Here is a 24,763-nt window from a genome sequence, read left to right as displayed (position 1 = left end):
AGCTTTACTTTATCATACTGCCATTAGTGTTGGCAATCTGAAGAGGGGGGGTTCTCACTGACAGAAAAGGAAGTGCATGCCAAGTGATATAAGTGATTATACAACAATTGTTGCAGAACTCCTATGAAATTACAGAAATTGCAGAATTCCTATGGAATTACCAGCTGATAAATTAGCACACAATAATAATTCTGTTCAGAAATATAAATTTATTTTAATGCTGCTTTATAGCAATCACCAAGTCAACGCCAGCTATGTCATGAGAAGGGTTTCAACCTGCAGTTAAAAGTTTTGAAGCATTATATGAAATACTGGAGGGGAAAAAAAACCCAAACCAACCCATTTTTCCCCAGCTCTAAATTTAAAATGCACAAGCCAACAAACTGTCTATCTTGTGGATGCTTAACAGTATTAGAGCAAGTTGAAGGCAAAGAGATTTGGATAAATTCATAATTTCTAGTTTTATTTTTTAAAATCTTCTTAAAGTAAGTGAGAGTACAATCCCCTTTTGCTATATATGAATTAGAGGAATGATGGGAATAATTTTTCCCTAGCTTGGAAGCTGAACAAAATTGATCCTCCAAAGCACTCTATCTAGTAGAAGGGCATGATGAATCAGTTACTAACCCACCATTTGGGTTCTTGATGGCAAGCTCTGCTACCCAAGGAGAGGACTCCTACGCAGCACATGTCCAAGATGTACAGGGAAACTATATAGCCTTTCTTCTATATTTTGAGCCATTCACTGTTTCTGATAATTTATAAACATAAGGCAAGACTCATCCTTACTTAGGCATAACTCACTAAAAAGAACTGACCCAAAAGGCAGTATTAGCCAAAGTCCAGATTCATCTTTCTAAAACAGCTATCCAGGATTCTTAGGCTGAGAGCCACAAAATACAGCATCCAAACTATCTTCAGGAAGTAGCATTTTGGACTAAATTCTAATATAATAAAATTCTATGTAGTTCCCTTCAAGACTATGGAACTTTTTATGTTACAGCTGCACCAGAGGTGCTTCATATATAAAGCAATGTAATCTTTGTCACCTTCCAATCATATCTAAAGAAAAATTTAACAAAAGAGTTTAAGAAAATAAATGTAAACAGCCATGTACTGGGTTCCCTTCTGCTCTGTTTCATGGAAGAATTGCATCCGCTTTAACAGAATAACCATGTTTCATAACTTCTAGCAATAACTTTCCATTTCTGAATCCTTTTGGCAGCACTTATCCTCTTTAGACGTGATTAAACCAGTTAACCCATCAAAGAGTTTAAAAGGACCATGCTTATTCCATTTTCACAACACTGAAGATTGAACTGCTGTACAGATTGCATGAGTTCAGAAAAAGCCTTGTGCATATTTGCAGATCAGTTAAGTTCTTAGAAAAAAATTGATTCTTTTGCCATGACACAATCATAATTCATTCAGTCTTCATACTGACTTTGAAAAAGAGAAAAATGAAAGGAAATGTGAGAACTGACATTTTCTACCAAGGTTCAGAAAATTATCACTTTTTATCACTTTTTTTTTTTACTGTACTACAGCTAATGCAAGTAATTTGCTGAAAGCAGTAGAATACGGTCCTTGTCAGAGAGACAATTTTTTTGACAGATGCTAAGGTAAAAATATATAATATTTGTACTGGCAGACTTCCATTCAAATATGAGAACAAAATAAAACATTACACAACCCTTTTGCTTCAATTTACAGGTTATGCCCAGAAAATCTGCACTAAACACTATTGTCTTTTACTAAAAGTTTGATCGCATCCACCTTAATCATTTCCAATCAATCAAAAACTAGCTTAATGACCTTCTACAAAGTATAACTTATTTGCTTCTGATAAAAATACTAGTTTTTTTTATCATGAATATTTAGTTGCACATGCAAAAATAAGATTTTATAGAACAATACCTCATGAAATTCGTGAACAAGAGTATGAGCCTATCCATTTATATACTAAAAATTATTTATATTTTTAGAAAAAGAAGCCTGTATAAACATGTTTTAGTTAAAAGTTATAATCAAAATCGCCCACAAAACCAAAATGTGACCATTTTATATGTCAGTGTCTTGTAAGAGGAAGATATTAGGGAACCTGGATTTCATGATTCCCAAGACAGCAATTTCTCCTTTACATTAAGAATATAAAGGAGACTTACTGCTACTGACCTAATCATAGATGCCAAAATGTACATCAGCTTCCTAGAAAACTTAATTTAAAATTATGGTAGCTACAAAAGTGCTTCAGCAAGTAGACAGCATCCATAGCACACATGCACATTCACACAGAGAGTATATTGCGAGAAAGCTATATAGCAAGTTATAAAGTGAGTAAGTACCGCAGAAATAGTGTTGCTACAGTGATATGAACACTATTCTGGCGTTCCAGGATCTTCAAAAGCCATTCAAATTATGATGTGTTCAATATTAAAGCTGGCAGTCCTGATATCAATGATTTCAACCAAATGCAAAATGAGATGGCAAACGGACAACCACAACATTCAAAGTTTTAAAACTGTATAACAACACAGATTCTTACTTAATACCATATTAAAAGCAGTATAGTTAACAGCAGATAACGCATTAGCTGAATAAAGCACCTCGAAGAGAAGAAAATGCTTCCCTTGCTGCCTCTTGAGCATTTCTCCCTTTTGATGGAAGGAAGTGCGCAGTGATACCTGAAAACCACTGGTAACCACTCAGAGATTTTCCTGAACTTCCAAAAGTCTTAGCTATGGAAAATGAAGAACACTGATTATAATAATGAAAGATTTCAGATTAACCTAGAATATATTTTAAATTAAGTAACAAGAACTTTTACAGGAAAAAAACAAAAACAGAACAAAACAAGAAAAAACCCAAACAAACCAAACAAACCACAAAACCAATCAAAAACTGTAAAAAGATCTTGAAAAATATAATTATTACAGACAAACAGATATAAACCAAAAACTTAAAAGCAAGTATACTGGTAACAAAGCTTCAAAATGCTACTTGACAAACCTTCCTACAACACTGCCTTCAGAATATATGCCTGCATGTAATATTTAGCTGAGAATTTCAGTACCTACTCCCTTACAATTTTTGCCGACCTTTTACAATCTCCCTGCCTGTTTTGATACAGACTTGGCAGAAGGCATGACACTGAAAAGCTAAAATTTTTGGAAGAATCTAAATGACACAGGAACAGATTTTCAAACTGAAATGCCAAATTTAAATGGAATTTAGGTGTTTAACCTGGTTCTGATCATCTTAGCAAATGCATAACATGTTTAGACATGTTTTTAACATTCCACCAGTCACTTATCCATATTCAACAGCCTAAATGCCATTCAATATCAAGTGCTTTTATAGCGTGAAAACTTTTTTAAGGAAAAGTTTACTAATCTTTGGGTGTAAGTTAACAGTGATGCTGTGGTACCTCAAAAAGGTATCAATCTGTAAGCTTGGGTTTATCTTGCATTAATCACCTCATGTTTGAGGCATCCAGGACAAGTAGTAATATCAGGCATATAATTAGTTACTGCAGCTCACCTAACAGACAGTAATTTGCTAGGCCACTAAACTCAATCATGCATGTCGCGCTGAGGTTGCTTGCGTGCGGACAGACTATATACACTATAATCCAGTTGAACAGTTGTGTTTTGTACTTAATTTTATAGTTTGCTTTCCTATCTTCAATTTTAAAAGAGCATGGGTACAGGTGCGATTAGAGTGTTTAAATAAAATTTAATCCCTCTATTCAAATTACTGATTATATAATAATTATAAATTTCATTCAAATAAACAGAACACATTAATGCATGTTTTCTGAAAGAAAGAAATAACTAATTGGGATATGGTCCTTCTGTAACGTAATTCAAAATGCAACATTACTACAGATCTATTGATTCCTATCAGAAAACCACACTGTAGTAGGATCTCTTTTTTTCAGACTGGTTATTAAAGGATGGAACACTCCTTTCAGGACTGTTCTTAAAGTGTACCCACCGCGGCATGAAATATTCAATATTATTTGAATATTAATGAAAGCTGTGCAAAACTCACTGAAATCCAAAGAACTATGATTCAAAGACTTCCAGATGACTGGAATGTTTTTCTGTGGTTCATCCTCTTCTGATGAGGGGAAAATATCATCATCACCATTGCAGGTTACCTCACAAGAACAGCTGTTGACCATAAACGTACCTGAAGATTCCTCCTGCTTGAGACAAACATTATAAAATAAACAAGTAAATAGCATACCAAGTAGTATGAAAACAGCACATTTTACCATTCATTCAATTTTTTGGTTCCAGCTGTAGAAAATACCATACCTCAATGGGTACATTAGAGCTTAGAATATTAGGTATATTATCAGCTTAGAACAATTCACAGAACAGCATCATTGGGGTTTACCACTATTTAGATAGCAGATACTTGTGGAATACAACGTGATGCTGTTGATGTATTGTATGCCATAAAAATGCACGTTGAAGGAGGTTATCCTGCCCCTCTAATCTGCTCTCCTGAGACCTCAATTGGAGTACTGTGCGCAGTTCTGGTATCCTCAACATAAAAAGGACATGGAACTGTTGGAACAAATCCAGAGGAGGGCCACAAGGATGATCAGGGGACTGGAGCACCTCCCGTATGAAGACAGACTGAGGAAGTTGGAGCTGTTCAGCATGGAGAAGGCTGTGTGGAGACCTCATAGCAGCCTTCCAGTATCTGAAGGGGGCCTATAAGGATGCTGGGGAGGGACTCTTCATTAGGGACAACAGTGATAGGGCAAGGGGTAACAGATTAAAACTTAAACAGGGGAAGTTCAGATTGGATATAAGGAAGAAGTTCTTTGCTGTAAGGATGGTGAGGCACTGGAATGGGTTGCCCAGGGAGGTTGTGAATGGTCCATCCCTGGCAGTGTTCAAGATCAGGTTGGAGAGAGCCTTGGGTGACATGGTTTAGTGTGAAGTGTCCCTGCCCATGGCAGGGGGTGGAACTTGATGATCTTAAGCTCCTTTCCAACCCTAAGTATTCTATGATTCTATGATTCTAAAAATGCATATGGCGTAGTAAATAAGGAAAACAAATATGAAAACCCATGAGACTCAGGATAAGAGATAGAATACTATGAGTAAGAAATCCTATTCCACAATTACATACAGGACAACTATGATTCCTAAATTAAGTGAAAAAAAAAAACAACAGTGCAAAATTTGATAACTAACACTGTCACTAAACACTTGAAACAGTGCAAAAGACTAACAAAGTTTTAAAACTTTGTGGAACACAATGAATGCAGTCTTTCTGTTCATCTCACAAACACTATCCCTTGTATCCCTTTCATCAAACTCAGCATGGTCTGGGATGCTGAAGAGTTTTGAGATACAGAAAAGAGCATTTCCCAAGATTTATACAAAGTAATTTTTTAAAAAGGAAGGAAAATAATTCACTGTATCTTCTCTTCTTCCCAGATGCTTCCTTAGGCCTACGAAAACTACCCAGCGCATTTTTTAAAGCAAAATACACAGGTAGAGTGTGTACTGACCAGTATTCTAAAATTCCACGTGGATTATGTTTTCAGCAAGTCACATAGTTACAGCATACATGCCTATCTTTTATATTTTAGAGCAATAAGAACCCCTACTGTCTTCCACCTGATTTTGCCAGACAGCCTAATCTGCAGTGCATGTTGACTCTGGGATCACCAGCTTGTCTAATACTACTTGTCTTAATCTAAAATCAACATGAATTATCACAGAATTTATCCATGAACATTAACCGAACATCACTGCATGCAACAACTCCAGATTCTTCTGCTTAAAAAGTCTCAAATTTCATATAGTGTCTAAAATCTGCATTTTACTGTCAGCTAAATTCACAAAAAATAATTATAAAGCCAAATAAAGCAAGATAAAAAGTTGACAAAATACGCAGACTTTGGCAATTCTTACATATGTATTAGAGACTGCTTAGTATTCTTTTAACTTACAAATTAGTGTACTAGCTATAGAATTTCCACATGAAATGCCTATGAAAAAGTTTTCTCTTGATATTAAGCAAAAAAAAAAAAAAGAAGGAAAAAAAAAGGCAGAAAACCACAGTACACATGAGAATTCTGCAAGGAGAATTCAGCATTTACATCGATATTTGGCTTCACCGGAGAGAAAAAGGATCCAGTTAAGTTAAAGCAGTGTATTTTGAAATTCTCCAGGAAGGCTAAATTATGAAAAGGTCATTACCTATGAGAGGAAACTCGGCTCCGCTGCCTCTAAAAGGGCTCAAGGGGAGTTTTATAAGTACTGTAAACACTAAAGCTATGTTCTAACAGGGGCTAATATTCTTTGATTGGACCTCCGTTTATTCATTCCTCCAAGAAAGGCATGAAAGTCAAAGTAATAACCTACTTCATGTGAATCAATTGTACATGAGAGGTTAAAAGAAGTCAACTAAATGTAACATAATAGTGCAAAGATAAAAACTGCAGTTTAGCACAAACATGACATGCATTTCAACATTACAATATACAAGCATCCAACACCATCTATACCACTTTCCATTCATTGAATTACACCTTCGACTACCACTGTCGGGTTGATAGATTTTGCTGTTACCCTGAGGGCTGCCTGATAGCCCCTAACCCTTAAGGTATGACTCAGAAAATAAAGGAGAAGGAACACAAACCTAATTGAAATAGATCTTAAGATGGATTATACTACAAGAACTAAGAAATGGAAAAAAAAAAAAAAAAGAAAAAGAAAATGAAGGTTCTATTTTATTTTTTTATCCATGAGATCTCACTTTAGAGAAATAAAAAGACTAAATAGAAGCATGAAGTGCTACCTTTTCCTTCTTGACAATTATTGTTTTATTGAACTAGTTGCTTCCACTTGGTAATCTGTAATGTCTATCACAAAACAATCAGTTTGCATGGTAGCACAGGCATTCTCCAAGTACTAATGTAACACAGAGTTTGTACCTTTTGGTCCTATGCCCTGAGTAAGGATGCACTAACATGGTGCTGTGAATGATACTATCACATGCTGCATTGGGTTTTGTTTTCACATCACCTGGATTTTAACTTCAATATGATATAACATCCTAAGCAAAAAAGGTTAAATGGAAATGGCACAGTTCCAGCTTGCCAGTATGACTGTTTCTCGTTTAAGCTTTACAGAATTACCTTTCAAGAGCTCTGGAGCTACAGGTATCTTCTGTAGGTAGTATTACAGATCTGTAACTTCTCTCCATTCTGTAACCTGGAGGACAGAATTTACACACTCTGCAAGTGAACATGAAAAGAGCACCTACTCCATTTTTATGTCATCTGTTCTTTCAACTATTTTTCTAAAAGTGTTTTCTGCAAAATGTGCTTCATAAAAAAATTCACCAGGATATGGTGAGACTCTCAGACTGCATCACAACTGGTTTGGTGTAACCTACAGAACTCCCTGTAGCTTTGCAATTTGTTAATACTACAAATATGCAAAATTGATGCTGTGTGAAATTTTCCTGTCATAGACACTCACATTCCTTTTTCCTAAACAAGTCAATATTTTATAAATTGTTAAGCTTATATTAATATTGCTTCACAGACGTAAATAAAATTAAACATCTGTGTTTCCACACATAGATAAAGAAGCTGGTCAGTTGCAAAATCTAAGAAATACTAGAAATCCTACAATGCACCTTACATATACTAAAGACCATAAAAGTAATTATAGACTACTGTTGATATGGATGCCTATGATACATCACAACGATTCATTCAAGGTTGATTCCCACAATGCTCCATAAACACAGGCAATCAATCACTTTCCACAGCAGCACAGGTGCAGGCTACAGCAGAAGTATTAGGTGTGGAATCTGGCACTAGAAGAACAACAGGCTCAATGCCAGCCTAAGAAGAGTTGCCAGACTCTGTTTAGTAGTTATATTCAAATCTCATACAAATGTTAGTCTTCCATTCCTGTCGACAGCGAAAGTAATCTAAGAACTTAAAACTTAAAGTTACAGACTGCCACAAACAAATTTTCCCTTTATAATATTCTCATCACTTTAAAAACAAACAAAAAAAAAACAAAAACCAAGCTTGCTACAATGACATTTTAATTAAATCCTACAGAACCTATTTTATCACCTAACATTTTCATGTTACTTCACAGAAGCAATATATTTTCCCATTTGCTCCACTGTTTCTCCCACACCCACTGTACATTGTGATACCAACCTAATTTTGGATCAGTGCCTGCATGCATGCATATGCTTAACTATTATTCACATAACTCATGTCATTGATGTAAGTGCGTTCAGAACAAAGCTAAGCAAATGCACGAGCGCTCCAAGATCCAAAATCTCCTGTTGAAAAAGCCTTGGAGCTAGGACTTTGACTGATATAGCTAAAATTCCATGCAGTGGTCTTTTATGAAAACAACAGACTGCCTTCCTAAAGAGCTTATATTCTCCACTAGAGAAACTGCTATAAAAACCTATCATAACACAATTCTAAAACTGATAGTTCTACCACTGAGCAGCAATGAGAATACAGTGGGGCAGAGAGCTCAGAAGACATAAGGAGAGACTATGATAATCCCTTTATTCTTTGTGGTGTACCTTTATAACGGAACTACTTGAAACAAATACAATGAGAGAGATTGCATACATGTCCTTGCAGTATTTGAAGTACAACATACAGACTCATAGGAAAGTCAGTCCTTTACTCTAAGTGACTTTCAAAAAACTTCTCTTTTCTCAGAGAACTGGACTGAATCTGCAGTCAAATGGAATAGGAAAGAAAATCTTTTATTTACTATCTTAGTGTCTGAAATGAATCAGTTTATAAAAAAAATGCAGTACTTGTTACAAAATTTTGAAAACATACCTACAAGGTTTATCTATATTCTTATGATGTAGAAGAGAAACCAAAGGTTACCTAGGAGAAGTATCAATGATGACAAAGTATTCAAAAAATGGCACCCACAAAACATATTTTGCAACTTGAAAATCCTGCCTGTTCCCCCTGACATTACTTACAGTGATTAATTCTACAGCTAAAGTCCTAAAAGGATATTAATTAAAATAATTCAGGCCAGAAGGAACTGGACAGAAACAGGCTACAAAATTAAATCAAGTCTAGCCAGCAGAATTTTTCTTCTTTAATATACAAGGCATGTACGTATCTCCAAAAGACCTTTTCTAACTTTTACAAGTGTTTTTAAAATCATCTCCAAACTGACCTGTGAAATAGATTTGCTGATGTTTAACAGCGGTGTAACTGCTGCACTTCTGAAATGTGTTCCACCCACATAGGTTAAGATCTTTTACAAACAGGAAGACAAATAAGCTTTACAATATCAACATATGATAGGTAAATATAATGCAATAGTATGCTACAAGAAAGAGCAGCAGCAGGCATGATTCCCATCTTTTAAGGGCAAATGGGCTCCTTTCTTCTACCAAGTGTAGTAGAATTCCCTACTCAATTCCCTCCAATTCTGGACTATCACTAACTCTCAGTACATCAGCAGAGGTTCCAATGGCTCAAATTTCTGCTTCTGATGATTCAAACACCAACACAAGAGTAACAGAACAGCATAATATTGGGGAAAATCAAAATATTTTGCAAGGTTGTTGTGCTGTCAGAATTAAAAAAAAAATAAAAAATTGTTTCACAGTTGTATTTTCTTCTAATTCAAAATATTCAAAATTAATTTTGTATTAAATAAAAAAGGTGATACTTGATTTAAAGATTCTGGAGCATGCTTCAGAAATTTCTTCATCCTCAAGAAAAAACATCCTACAGTTTAAATGTACAAAGTGGCAGTCTTACTATCAAAGTAAAATATTGATGAAGCTAGGTATCATATTATATATATTAGATTGGTGACCTTGTTTTTTTAACATGAAGTAAATGAGGCATTCCTGAATTTTGAGCAGGTGCTTTATTAGCATTATTTTTTTTTTTTGTAAAATACCTACAAAAAAGTTATCCTTAGCTGTGTTTACGGAACTTTTAATAACATTTTAATAACACAATAGTATATTTATCTCTTTAGCCTTTTCTGTATCACTGGTAATGAAAAGAAAGAGGGTGTGTTAAAGAAAAAAAAGCTTCAATTATTATGCAAAAATACATCTTGAAGTTGCACAGTAATGTATTAAACCAGAACACTCAGCGAGATGTTATTTTCCCCCAGGCACAAGGACTCATTTTGCTGCCAAAAATAATTTAAAACAAATTTCTATGCAGGCTTTGTAGTTAAACATGAAGAGGTTTAGCTGAAGAAAATGCATTATAGAGGAGGAAAACAAGCAGAGACTAAGGTACAGTAGCTATAATTGCATAATGATTAGAACAGTAAATTCAAAACCATAAAATTAACACATGTGGCACATAACAAAGAATGAATACACAATAAAAATATGTATATATATCAGTTGAAATGATAACAAAAGTGATGTCATAATACTTACTAGAATTACACATCACTGGGCAGTCTATTAATGGTTTCAAAGTGCTCACACAATTGGCTGGTTTTGTACATTGTTCATAACGGAGTACTTTTTGCCCAATTTTCAATAATCCCTTGAAAGCCTGAAACTAAAGTTAGTTCTTCTAAAGCAGTGTTTCCCTGAAGTAATTAGTTATTGTAGGACTGGCTTTTAAGCACTGTAGGGCTTGTAAGCACCAAATAATGAGAAAAAGTACAGTACCACAGGCATCTCAATCCTGAAGGCATCTCTTTATTGTTATGCAGGTAAACCATGCTAACTTAGTAAGAAGTTTTGCTCTGAAAGAATGACTGATTTTTCATATTCATTACTTCCTGAAAACCCATCTTATTTTAATGTGCCATAAGATAATCTACAGCCAAAAGATTCCAATACTTTTTCTTGTAAGACAACCACTGCAGAAGACAGACTATTTTCCTTTTAATTATACGTTAGTTTATACACCAAAACCCAGGACAAGGCACTGTAAAACTTACCCCTGAGTGTGACAGCTTTGTCTACAATGAATTTGAAATATGATTTACTGCAACGCCGCTGGAAACTGTGAGGCTTTAACCAAATCTAAAACATCTACATAAGAAAGGGAAAAGAGCTTTTGAACAGATAAAAGTAAAATCCTGATTCTTATATAAAATTTTATGCATTTTAATATGATTTTTTTCCTGATTTATGTAAAGCTTTTATTTTTCATTTTCCCTAGTCTGTCACATTGTAGTGATGTACAGTGCATCTCAGCATCAAGTTCGCTATGAGCAATAAAGTCAGTGCTCCCAAAGAAATATTAATATATTATCACTCTTCCCTACCATGCCCTGCTCCAAAATCTTCCTTTATTCAGCCTATTTGGTTTTGCTTCACATAGTTAATTGATATCCTTTTCACAGTCTCTCACACAAATATTTAATGTTTTATTTTTGAAAGAAATCCCAAGCTAGAAATTGACAGGATGAAATACACTTTACTTTCTAAGGCAAGAATGAGGCCGTCATAGAAGAAAAGTGTACAGATATTTTATCTGTTTGGAACAATAAGAATAAAAATAAAGGGGGGGGGAAAGGCATGATCTATTGAAAGCCATTCAGGCAATGTAGTCGCTCAAGAGACGTGAAATGTAAACTACCAATATAATAACATTCTATAACAATCCGTGCACCTAGAAGAGGTTCAGCAATCTTCAATCTAGAAAGAAGGAGGGAGACCTATAAACACATGACTGCAACAGTAGCAGAAAAATCAAGAGATGTTCAGGAGGAAAAAAGAAATAAATCATTGCACCCAGAAAATAGTGAAAAGAAAAAAAAAAAAGTGATACAAATAGAAAAATAGCTTCTGTTTTGAGCTTCTTAGCTCACATACAGGTCTGCAATACTTAAACCACTAGGTATCCTATCCCTGTTCTGCTGTTTCTATGGAATCATAAGCTAAGAGAATGAATTCCAGTGAACAAATAACAATTCCTTTAAGATCTTTGACAAGGATAATCTTCTCTGCATGATTTGAAGTACTTTCATTAGATGCATCTCTCATATGGAAAAGATAAAACCCAGTACATTTAAAACTTGAGCACTTGTGGGTCAGTAATATTTTACATCATTCACTGTACATAAGAAACAGCAAAAAAGATGCCACCTCTCAGCAAATCAACACTGTTCATACAGTTTTCTAATACAGCTGTGTTTCACAGTGTGCCTAACTGTATTACACAGGTTACACATGTGCTTGAGCATGTAACCTTGGCTGAGCACCTTGAGGTTTCAAGATCAAAAATACTACACATATAGTAGCCCATTCATTCATTTAGCACAAGGAAGTATATGTGTTTTTCCTTATGCTAAGTTCTGAAATTCAACTAAATATGTACATTGCTATTTGAAAGTACACCCACATAAGAACACGTAGGTTCACTCCAAACTGTGACAAAGCAACATAAAAGTAGAAAGCATGCATACAGCTTTAAAGGAAGATGACATTTGCAATCTACTTGCCTTATTCTCCAGGTGTAATTTTAAAAAATGAAGGTAGGCCACAGGTGCAAATGCATCAGCCGAATGCACAACCACCTCAGCTGAATCTCTGGAATACAAAATTCTTAGCATCAAATATTAGTACATAAATTCATATAGACAATACTTACTCGATGTGTAACACAGATTCCAATGTAACTCACTGTCAATCTATTAATTTCTTACTTAATTACGAAACAGATTTTGTATGAAACGAAGAAAAGAAGTTTTCTATATAAAATTGTATTGTTGGACTACACTATCTTTCCTAATTTTCAATTTTCAAAAAGAACACACTATACCTCCCGTGTGAGCCAGAGCAGGCAGGAGGCAGGCACAACCACAAAACCACAGATGAAATAGAAAGAGTAAATTCATTTTTGTTACCTCACCAACTCTGGAGGATCCCCAAAGCAGCACCTGGGCAGAGGCACACAAGCACGGACACAAGCACACTGCAGAGCTCAATCCATGCTAGAGGATCACTGAACCTGCTGTTTTCGCCTGTGTTCAGGGATTTGCGCAGGCGTAATTTACCACTGTGCTTTGATATTTCTCATAGCAGGGCAGGAATCTCAAGCATGTTCAATTGGGTGACTCTAAGTCTTTCACAGGCCTGTGTTACCTAAAACCAGATGTTTTACTTGTCCAACACACAAGGCCGAACAACAGTTAGTATGATACATGTTTTTCAACACCCCAGCTGCAACTCACTTGAGCGTGTTTAAAATCCTCCTTGCTAATCCCACTTCCAGACAAGTACAGAGAGCCAGAGTTAGCTGCAGTCTATGAAAGCATAAATAACATTTTACATTCTAAAGACTAATCTGTAAAGCAATCTTTTAATTTCATCAACAGGAGATTTATTTTTTTTTCTTAGAAGTCCATTCTCTTGATTAATGCTCCAGGGATTAGTTAGTGAAGTATTAACAACATACAATACTTCATGATGAGAAACTGACTCAACCATCTTGCATCTGATACTGAAGACTACTAGACACAACTTTTTAATGCCAAATGTATTGGTAACAACAATAAACTTCCTGTGTGCTGATTCAAGTTAGTTAATTTTAGTTTTCATTTTTATAGACACAATCTGTCACACTTTGATTCACAAGAGGCAGTATCTGTTATATCCATCTGCATGGTTTTACTACTTAGGGAAAAGGTAGCTCTAGGAAACAAACATCAGACAGTGAGAAACTCAAAACATAAGAAAAACTCAGATGCAGTACAATAAAATCTGCAAACTGTTATAGGTAAGCCTAGGGATACACAGATAATTTTCTTGAAAACACAGTTCCCTTGTCACCTTCACAGTATTCAATGAGATGATAAAGACAGATTTCTAGTAATGTCACACAAACCCCAAACAAACAGCATGGAGTACATTCCTATGACATACAGCTAACGCATGTGTTTGATGGGACTATCATAGATAATCTAGTTTAATATGGCAACATTTCTCAGCTGATGGGTCACAGTAGGTAGATCATTTGGTACTGAAAATAGTATTACAATACATATAAAAAGAAAATATTTTTTTCCTAAGTACTACATTTCCTGTCAGCATCTCCAAACACACATCATTATTCTAAATTTAGAGTCATAATCATCATATCTCTGAAGTCTGCTTGAAAATCTACGAAATATCTAATAATTTTACAACACTAACATTTTCACAAGAGAAATAACTAGATGATCTTAAGGCCCTTTCCAACCCTAACTATTCTATGATTCTAAGCTAGAGGAAATCTGAGAGTAACAATCAGTGCTCTCAGTACATGATTATTTTCATGTTTACAGATTTGCTTTTAACTCTAAACTCAGAATTACAAACCTGAACACAGAGCTAATAATAAGGTATATGAATGAAAAATTATACTTCCCAAATATTTGAAATATGCCAATTTACCTGAAAATAAAAAGTGAACTATTCTGTGTTTCATAAATACTAATGGGCCTTTATCATGAGTAGATGTTAGATGGCACTCACATAGGTAAGAAATACATATTTTTTATTTGAGCAGGTGTCAATCAATTGCATTTTTAAATATCAGTGTAAGAAGGATTTGGTACCTCTTGTTATCTCTCAAATACTAAGCATAAGAAAGCTGACAAATGGATAACAGTACTCTACCTGGGAAATCAGATAAAAACCAGCTCACTCTTGCTTGAATAATTCTAAGATCTTGCTTTCACTGCTAGATCTTGTTTGTTTTCAAATATTTCACTTAATCTGATGGGTTTCCTTTGTGAGGCATATTTCTTAATGAAGATTAAGAAGGATGGTAAGAATTCAATTTAATATTCTAAAGCAAAATTTATCATATAGTCTTACATTAACAAGACTCTCACTTCTCTGTAGTAACACATCACGGCTACATTTTTCTTTTCCTGAACTAGCAGGTTTCCCCATGCTGGAGCAGGCTCCTGGCAGGAACTGCAGCCACTGGAGAGGATTCCATGCATGAGCAAGTTACCTGACAGGAACAAACAGGCTGCTCCATAGGCAACACATGCTGGAGCAGTTTGCTCCTGGAGAACTGTACCCCATGTGAAAGACCCACACTGTAGCAGTTCATGAAGGACTGTAGCCCATGAAACAGACCCAGGCTGAAGCAGGGAAAAAGCACAAAGAAAAGGAAGCAGCAGAGACACAGTGTTATGAACAGACCACAACCCCTATTCTCTCCCCTGCTCAGTGGGGAGGATTTAAAAGATTCAGGAACAAAGAGTAAAGTTAGGCCTGTGAAGAATGAGGTGGGGAGAGAAGGTAGTTTCAGTTTTGTCTTTGTTTCTAACTATCAAACTCTTTTTTTTTCAATTGGCAATAATTTTTCCCAAGTTGAGTTAGGTTTGCCTATGACAGTAGTTAGTAAGCCATCACCCTGTTCTTATCTTGACCTACAAGATTTTTCACCTTATTTTCTCCCCCTACCATTCTAGTGATAGCAGCTTGGTGCTCACTTGGCTGCCAGCCAAGGTTAATCCATCACCCCTGTTTCAGTGGCAAAAGTAATCTTCAATTTCTTCTCTGGAAACTTTATCTACGAAGGACCTCTTGGAGGACTTCAGGAATTTAAGGACCTTGAAAATCCTGACAGGTTTCAACCTCTGAATTGCAATTCTTACAAACCCATTTAAGCTTCAAAAACTGTATGAGGATGTATACCAGAACTATGGCTACCTAATATTTGGAAACTATGCTAGTACATTTAACATGATTACAAATGTCTGTTTTGATTCTGTGCATATGAGAAGCAAAAATGAAGAGTAGAAAATAAATAAAAGCTTGTAATATATGAAAAAAAATACAAAATATTTTCCTTTAGAAATTCATAAACTAATAGATTTCACATGAATGGCTCCTCAAAAGATATGTCTTTATGACATTAATATTTTAAGAGCTAAGCAGGACTAATCAAGCCAGAGACATACAATACCAGTGCAGTTATTCAATTTCCATTACTGAAATATATATTTAGAACTAGTTGAGTAACTGTTTAACAGTCTGCTGTGTCATATATTTATTATTAAATATGCACTGATGTGCATATTTATGTGCAAATATTTGTCTTTTCCTGTACTTTTGGTGAATTTAACTTTCATTATTATTTGGATTGTCACCAGTAGAAATACAGACAACTCAGCCAGACGACCTCTTTTTTAGGTTTTCTGAGCTGGCTGGTTGCTTATTAAACCACTGATAGACAGAAATACATTTAGCACATATTATAAAATATTCCTACCTAAACTTGTATTTGGCTGATCCCAAATAAAGAGCACAAGGTACTTTTTCTGAAAGTGTTCCTCAAATTCTATGCAACAAAAAAACAACCAACAACAACAAAAAAAGATCTTTCTACACTCCACCAACCAAGAATTTCTAATGAGATGTATCTATGCTACTAGAGCTTTGAAAAGGAGTATAGGGAAATTATGCATCCAATTACAATAAACTCACAGGTTTAATCTGTAACATAAGCAGTTCCAAAATAAATAGGAAGAATGTAAATAATCAGCCAAACACATTCAAGTGCAAAAACTGATACAAGTATATTTAGTCTGTCAGTTAAAAACTCTCTTTCTGAAGCATACTTTTTGTTGCATGTGCTGCAATATAAATGCTGAATAGGCCACACAGCTGGCAATGGGTAGCGTATACTCTAATGAGAAACCTTCACAAAATTCTGCCTCTGACACCTACTGGAACCAATAAGAATTTGTCGATTCAATAGAAATCATATCAGGCTTTAAACGCAAGATTGAATTGTGCTCTAGCAATGATTTCACAATATTTTCTTTTTTTTTTTGCTAGAAGAGACTGAACTGATTATATCTGGGGGCTTATTAGGAAGTTTTGTCCTTCATCCCCTGGTTTACTTGTGATAAGATGTACCCAAGCATCATAAAAGTTTAACTTCCTGCTTAACTCTCCAACTCCCACTATTCACCAGGTTGGTTCAAAACATATGGCTTCTACCTAGCACCCGGCTCCCCTCAGTGAATCTTCAAGATTCTCATCTGGCACATACATTCATAATCCCATCCATGAACTTAGAGTTTAAAGATTCTCTATTGCTACTTTCTGAAGTTTCTTTTTACTGAAGAATTTCATAGCTTTCCTGCAAGGAGGTATCTCTAGACTCAAATTATCTAGTTTTTTAGTTTACTCCAAGAACATACCTCCCAGTCAACTGTTAGCTCAGCAGACATCTGCCAGCGTAGCTGCCATCACTTTTACCAGTTTGTCTATTGCTTTTCTTCTCCCGAATGCATGCAATGAAATGAAACTAACAGCTCTTAGTTCTCTGTTCCTCATACGGGCAGATCGCAGTCTTGCAGAAAAATTAAACAAAAGACCTTTACCATGAAAGCCTTAATCATGTCTACATGCTCCATAATCTTGACCTTCCCTAAAATAATTGAGTATCACCAACTCATTATTACTAGTCTGTTTACTAGGCTAAGAAAAGGAACAGCAGTCAAAACATCTCACTCAAAGCAAACAAGCATAGCTATTTAACAAACTAGAGTCTGTTTGCATCAAGACACAAATATTTCCCATACCCCACTCCACAGATTTTTTGGCAATTTATGTCAAAGGAATAAACTACTCAGTGTAAATGAGATGGATCCACACAAAGTTTGTGTTTAAAATATTCTCTAAAAATCACAGAAAAATGTTTATCATTATCATTCTAAGCTGCTAAACTTAAAACACACACACAGAGTTAATAGAACCCACAGGCTACTGATGTGGCATTTTATCAAATGTAGCTGTAATGAAAGATAAATATTACAGGCAATTCGCACTTCATGAAAGAATAAAAGTGTCAGTGTGTAGCTACCAGTTTTACTGCATGCCATAATCAGCAAGTAAACGAAAGTGCAAATGTCTAAAAAGTTTATAGCCCCCTATGAAGACCTCGTCTTGTCAGGTATTGATTTAGGTTTTCAGAGGACTTTGCCAGTGTTAGACAAAGTGAGTGTCTGTGAAGTTGGATTACATGTTTTACCTCTGCCAGCAAAAGTTGCCTCAAGCTAAATGTGAATATGTTCCCATTGCTTTAATATGAGGAGTTGGAAGAAACTGTTTCTTACACAACTATTTTCTTCTTAAATAGAGGGCAGTCCAGAGTGAATGTTTCGTATTCTCCACCTTCTCCACAAACATGGACTCCGTATTTCTCAGAAAGCTAACAAAAAAGGAAAATTAAACACAGAAGTATTACATTAAAGCAGTCCATTAAATAAATTTTGTTGAAAATTTCAGTGTGCACTTCCTAAAAGACTACCCATTACAAGGCTGAAAAAAACCCAAATATCATACAGAGGGTTATCGCTTCTTAATATTTGTATGACAATGGTCTAAAAATTACCAATGTTCTATTTTAAGTAGAACTGCCAATGTAACATTCAGATAAATGAATGAATTCCTAGTTCTTCCTCCTCAGTGGCCATGACAGGATGCTCAGATTCCTGTATTTGCCTATCTTTCCTTAGCATAGATAGTTCATTTCTGTGAGAAACTTATACTGTAAATCCTCACAAGAAGTAGCACTTCACATAGTAGCATACAACGAACACAATTTTTGGCAACAGGTTCAACAATTGCATTCTGTATTTTGTTAAAAATCCATTCTTAAAAAAGAAAAAGTAAAAAAATAGAACAAAAGTTTTCTAAGTCAAAAGTAAAACCTAGAGAGGTAGTAACGTCATTTCCTTTATAAATTGTACTGAATATAGTTTCTAAGTCAACACACACATTTATGAATATTTTTGAAGCTCTGGATATTCCACTAAAACATGTAACAACATAAACCAATATATTCAAAATGAGAGATGTGACTATGCCCTGCTTTATAGATGAGATATGACCTGTGGAGCAGGAACTAAAGTTCTTTTCCTGGAGTTAAGGAGCGCACAATTGCCAAATAGTTCACTGTAATTCTGTATTATTGTACTGTACTGGTGGATAGTAATCAAGTACCTATACCATGCCTGAGCATGGGGACAGCTTCCATTTTTCTGCAACATAAATTCATCTGATCAGCGGATTATATCACCTTCTGAAGTGTTCCAGAACTAGCTTCTTCAAGCCAAGTCCTGTCCATGTTTTTTCAATTACTGAGGTGAGCCCATTGCTGAGGTGAGCAGCTTGAGAGAGGATGCCTTCAACACCTGAGAAGGGGAGGAAGCTCAGGGTCCAGGAGTCTCAACTCATAGTGGCAACAGCCACCGAGGGAGCCTCAGGTCCCCGACAGGACCTGCCCAGGAGCCGGCAGCTCTGCTGGCAAGCAGGGACTAACAGGGGACGGAGCCAGGAGGGGCGGCACCAGCTGTGAGTGGTTAAAAACCTGCCCAGGGAGCATGGGCTACCAGGAGTGCGGGTGACCAGGGTAGGTCGAGGCAGTTCTGGTGGGCGAGCACTCGCCTTATGACCAGGGCTGCCTCTGGCTGCCCCAGCGGTGGCCAGTATAGGCACCTAGACAGAGCCGATGAGAGGGGAGGCTGCAGTGCAGAGCTCTGAGCGTATAGTGCCTGCACTGGTCTGGTGAGGGGAGGGTGCACAATGGGCAGGGCTGCACTCGGTGCTCCCTGGTGGAGGTGCTCCTGCAGCAGGGGCTGAGCTGCGGGATGCTGTTAATAGGCTGCGAGGTGTCAGGGAAGCTGAGAGGAAGCAGGAATGCTTGCTCCTGGCCCAAACTGTGCAGGGGCCTCGAGCTTCCCCTCTACCTCATGAAGGAAAGAAGGAGGCCGTTAACCTGGGAAGGTGGGAACTGATAACAAAAAAAAAACCAAAAAACAAAAACCACAAACAACAACAAAAACAACCCAACAAACAAACAAAAAAAAAAAACACACAAAAAAAGGAGGAAGAGGACAATTAAAAGCAAGGGGCTTCCTCCATAATCTGATGTCCCCACGCAGAACTGCTTTGTTGTCCTGCAGGGGGCTGATGAGGAAACATGCTCGCACCAGAAACAGCCAGCTGATGCCCTGGTAAAGAAGATCTCTACTGGTGCTGCTAGGAAAAAGCAGCGGGTGGTAGTAGTAGGGGACTCTACACTGAAAGGGACAGAGGAACCTATCTGTCAGCCTGACCCAGTGTCAAGGGAGGTGTGTCGCCTACCAGGGGCACAGATCAGGGATGTGGCAGAGAGGCTGCCTGCTCTAGTAAGTCCCACGGATTATTACCCACTTCTGGTGATACATGTGGATGCTAGGGATATAGATGGCAGTAGCCCGGCGAACATAAAGAAGGACTACAGAACCCTGGGAGAGGTGGTTAGGGGCTCTGGAGCTCAGACAGTCTTTAATTATCCAGGATAAAGAGGAGAACCTTAAAAGGCTAGCTGGATTTCCCAGGTTAATAAATGGTTAGAAGGGTGGTGCCATAGTCAGGGGTTTGGGTATCTAGAACATGGGACTCAGTTTAGTAGGCCAGGTCTACTGGGGGCTGCTGTAGCTACCTGGAGTGGTTTTGGTAGGAGGCTTGCCAGACTGGTCAAGGAAGCTTTAAACTAGATGTGTTGGGGGAGGGGGGCATCATTCCATCCCAACACACCCAGTCAGTTGCCAGAACCTATAATAAATGCTCGGAGCAATGTAGAGATATCCCAGCTGCTCCAGCCAATGAGCCGGCTTCAGTTGGAGCTCAGCTTAGATGCCTCTATACAAACACCCATAGCATGGGGAACAAACAAGAGGAATTAGAGATGTGTGCACATCTACGGGGGTATGATATAACAGGCATCACAGAAACATGGTGGGATGGCTCCTATGACTGGAGTGCTGGAATGGAAGGTTACAGGCTTTTCAGAAAAGACAGGCCTGGCAGGCCGGAGGGGGAGTTGCCCTTTATGTTAGGGATAGGCTGGAGAGTATGGAACTCTGTCTGGGGACAGGTGAGCAGTTAACAGAGTTTGTGGGTCAGGGTTAAAAGGAGAACAGCGATGGGAGACATTACTGTGGGGATCTGTTACAGACCTCCCGATCAAGAGGAATCTGTGGATGAAGCACCCTATAGACAGACAGGAAAAGCCTCACACTCACAGGCCCTTGTTCTCATGGGGGCTTCAGCCACCCTGATATCTGCTGGATGGATGGTACGGCCCAGCACAAGAAATCCAGGAGGTTCCTCAATTGTGTGGAAGACAACTTCCTTCTGCAAGTAATAGAGGAGCCAACAAGGAGAGGTGCCGTGCTTGACCTTGTGCTCATCAACAAGGGTGGGCTCGTTGGAAATGTGATGCTCCAGGTCAGCCCTGGTTGCAGAGATCATGAGATGGTCGAATTCGAGATGCTCAGGACAGTGAGAAGAGCGTGCAGCAAGCTCACTGCCCTGGACTTCAAGAGAGCAGACTTTGGCCTCTTCAGGAACCTGCTTAGTAAGGTTCCATGCGATACGGCCCTAGAGGGCAGGGGGGCAAGACTCTTGGTTGACATTCAAGGATCACCTGCTACAAGCTCAGGAGTGTTGCATCCCAACTAGAAGTACAGCAGGAGGGCCAGGAGACCTCCTTGGGTGGATAAGGAGCTGCTGAGGAAACTTCGAGGGAAACAAGAGTCTTATAAAAGGTGGAAGCAAGGACAGGCGGCCTGGGAAGAATACGGGAATGCTGTCCAAGAAGCTAAGGCCCAGATAGAATTAAACTTGGCTCAGGATATGAAAGATAATAGGAAGGGATTCTATAGGTACATTGCAGATAAAAGACAGACTAGGGACAACATGGGCCCTCTCCAGAAGCTCTCAGGAGAACTGGCTACACAGGATTTGGAGAAGGCTGAGGTTCTGAATGACTTCTTTGCCTCAGTCTTCACTGGCAAAGGCTCTGACCATACCACCCAAGTCTTGGAATGCAGATGCGGGGACTTTGAGAATGAAGACCTTGGGCCCACAGTAGGAGAGGATCTGGTTTGAGACCATCTTAAGAACCTGAATGTGCACAAGTCCATGGGACCTGATGAAATCCATTCACAGATCCTGAAGGAGCTGGCAAATGAAGTTGCTAAGCCACTGTCTATCATATTTGAAAAATCATGGCAGTCAGGTGAAGTTCCCAAAGACTGGAAAAAGGGAAATATAAGGAAATATAACCCCATTTTCAAGAAGGGGAAGATGGATGACCTGGGGAATTACAGATCAGTCAGTCTCACCTCTGTTCCTGGCAAAATCTTGGAGCAGGTTCTCATGGAAGGCATGCTAAGGCACATGAAAAACAACAAGGTACTTCATTTCAGCATGGGGGAAATTAAGGGGAAATCCTGCCTGACCAATTTGGTGGCCTTCTATGATGGGGCTATGGAAATGATGGACAGGGGCAGAGCAGTTGACATGATCTACCTGGACTTGTTCAAAGCGTTCGACACTGTCCCAGATGACATCCTTGTCTCTAAATTGGAGAGACATCAATTTGAGAGGTGGACCACTCGGTGGATGGAAAACTGCCTGGATAGCCGCACACAAAGAGTTCTGGTCAATGGCTCAATGTCCAGCTGGAGACCAGTAACGAGTGGTGTCCCTCAGGGATCGGTGTTGCGACCAGTCTTGTTCAACATCTTTGTCGCTGACATGGACAGTGGGATTGAGTGCGCCCTCAGCAAGTTTGCCGATGACACCAAGCTGTGTGGTTCGGTTGATACCCTGGAGGGAAGGAATGCCATCCAGAGGGACCTCGACACGCTTGTGAGGTGGGCTGATGCCAACCTCATGAAGTTTAACCATGCCAAGTATAAGGTCCTACACCTGGGTCAGAGCAATCCCAGGCACAGCTACAGGCTGGTCAGAGAAGAGATTCAGAGCAGCCCTGTGGAGAAGGACTTGAGGGTGTTGGTCGATGGGAAAATGAACATGAGCTGGCAGCATGCACTCGTAGCCCAGAAAGCCAATCGTATCCTGAACTGTATCAAAAGGAGTGTGACCAGCAGGTCGAAGGAGGTTATCCTGCTCCTCTACTCTGCTCTCATTTGGAGTATTGTGTGTAGTTCTGGTGTCTTCAACATAAAAAGGACATGGAACTGTTGGAACAAGTTCAGAGGAGGGCCACGAGGATGATCAGGGAACTGCAGCACCTTCCATATGAAGACAGGCTGAGAAAGTTGGGGCTGTTCAGCCTGGAGAAGAGAAGGCTGCGTGGAGACCTCATAGCAGCTTTCCAGTACCTGAAGGTGGCCTATAAGGATGCTGAGGAGGGACTCTTCATTAGGGACTGCAGTGATAGGACAAGGGGTAGCATTTTAAAATTTAACAGGGGAAATTTAGATTGGATATAAGGAAGAAGTTCTTTACTGGAAGGGTTGTGAGGCACTGGAATGGATTGCCCAAGGATGTTGTGAATGCTCCATCCCTGGCGGTGTTCAAGGCCAGGTTGGACGGAGTCTTGAGTTACATGGTTTAGTGTGTGCTGCCCCTGCCCATGGCAGGGGGGTTGGAACTAGATGATCTTAAGGTCCTTTCCAACCCTAACTATTCTATGATTCTAACATTCTGCTTTAGGTAGTTCACAAGAAGCTGAACTGCAGTCCTTAGCTCCATTTCAAACACCAATGTTTACTACTGGGTATATTTATTAAACCCCATATGCTTTCTCTTAGAGGAACAGACGCCCACTTGTGGTGCTTTTCAGTCAAAGCAGCAATGCATTTCTCCACAACATACAGGAGATGGTTAGAAAAAGTCCACCTATGGGCTAGGAAATAATTCCAAATTTGTTGTTTGTGTATTTTTAGGCAATCATTCAACTGGGATATTTATACATTGTAGATTCAGTCTTTTATATGGTTACCAGCAGATTTGTGTAGCAAGTCTATCTGACATAATCAAATGATACTATATTTTTATTGTTGAAGCTGAATGTGTGGTTTGTGTTAAAGATCACTTTCAAAGCTTTGAAGTGTTTACTTTTAATCAAATGCTTATTAAAAAATTACAGTCCTGACACAAAAGAGAACTCCTTGAACAGTGGCAAAAAGGTTTTATAGGACAAAAATATCAAAAATAATTAATGTTGATGCAACAAGAATAGACAACCTACAAAACAGTTAGTCAAAACTTTTTATTCTTCCTCTTGTAGCTTCTGCTGAAAAACAACCCAAAACACCCCCCCCAAAAAAAAAACCAAAAAAATCCCACCCTAAATAAAACTATTAAAAAAAAAAGAAAAATCAGAAAAAATCTTTATAATTGTAATCTCACTATTCCACAGTGAATACAAGCAGTGACTGTTTACAAGTAATTTTCAAAACTGGTAGCTCTGCTTGTAAACATCAGTGCCTAGAATAATTATTGGTAATTAACATAGAATACACAAAAGATGTGTGACTATTTCCTATCTTTCTTGTGGGAAATCCTCATTTTCAATGTAACTGGTTTCAAGATCATTCTTGACACCAATTATACAAGGTGCTAACGGATTTTCAGTTTGCACTAATGTCAACAGGAACAGAGGATATTCAGCAGCTCAGAGAAAGATTCTTAACATTCACTTAAGTCAGCAATGTTTTAAAATTTCATCAGTGATATCAAACTTAGCCTTTTAGTCACTTAGAAAATTAACATTTCTTGAAAAACAATTAGTTTGTTTTGCAAGTTGGATGCTATATTTATAACAATACAAGAGTTTAAACCCTAATCTTAATTTTACATTTGCCAAATCTGCCTTCTAGTTCAGATGAGCCAGAAAACAGTACATTCACAAATTAAACAACTAAAAACGTAAGCCCAATTCAAAACCCAAAAGAAATAAGTCTTC

At 37.9% G+C, this 24,763-nt stretch overlaps 1 protein-coding gene across 2 annotated transcripts in view; it reads right to left on the bottom strand.

Annotated features, from left to right (window-relative positions):
- Nucleotides 1–24,763, bottom strand: part of DPH6 (diphthamine biosynthesis 6) — a 213,238-nt gene that overhangs the window by 116,295 nt on the left and 72,180 nt on the right. Inside the window, exons 7-10 of one of the 2 annotated variants that reach the window (XM_062619375.1) lie at nucleotides 18,111–18,205; nucleotides 12,486–12,573; nucleotides 4,054–4,207; nucleotides 2,607–2,738 (exon numbers count right to left, since the gene is read on the bottom strand). In XM_062619375.1, coding sequence (XP_062475359.1) covers nucleotides 2,607–2,738; nucleotides 4,054–4,207; nucleotides 12,486–12,573; nucleotides 18,111–18,205 — 469 coding nt within the window. Of the gene's footprint in view, nucleotides 1–2,606; nucleotides 2,739–4,053; nucleotides 4,211–12,485; nucleotides 12,574–18,110; nucleotides 18,206–24,763 lie in introns of both variants that reach the window. The other variant, XM_062619374.1, reaches the window with a different exon arrangement.

This window comes from Pezoporus occidentalis, unplaced genomic scaffold, assembly GCF_034315485.1.
Source record: "Pezoporus occidentalis ecotype Australia unplaced genomic scaffold, CSIRO_AGI_Poc_V1 ctg21, whole genome shotgun sequence".
Classification (NCBI taxonomy): domain Eukaryota; kingdom Metazoa; phylum Chordata; class Aves; order Psittaciformes; family Psittacidae; genus Pezoporus; species Pezoporus occidentalis.
This window is presented reverse-complemented; position numbering and strand designations above follow the sequence as displayed.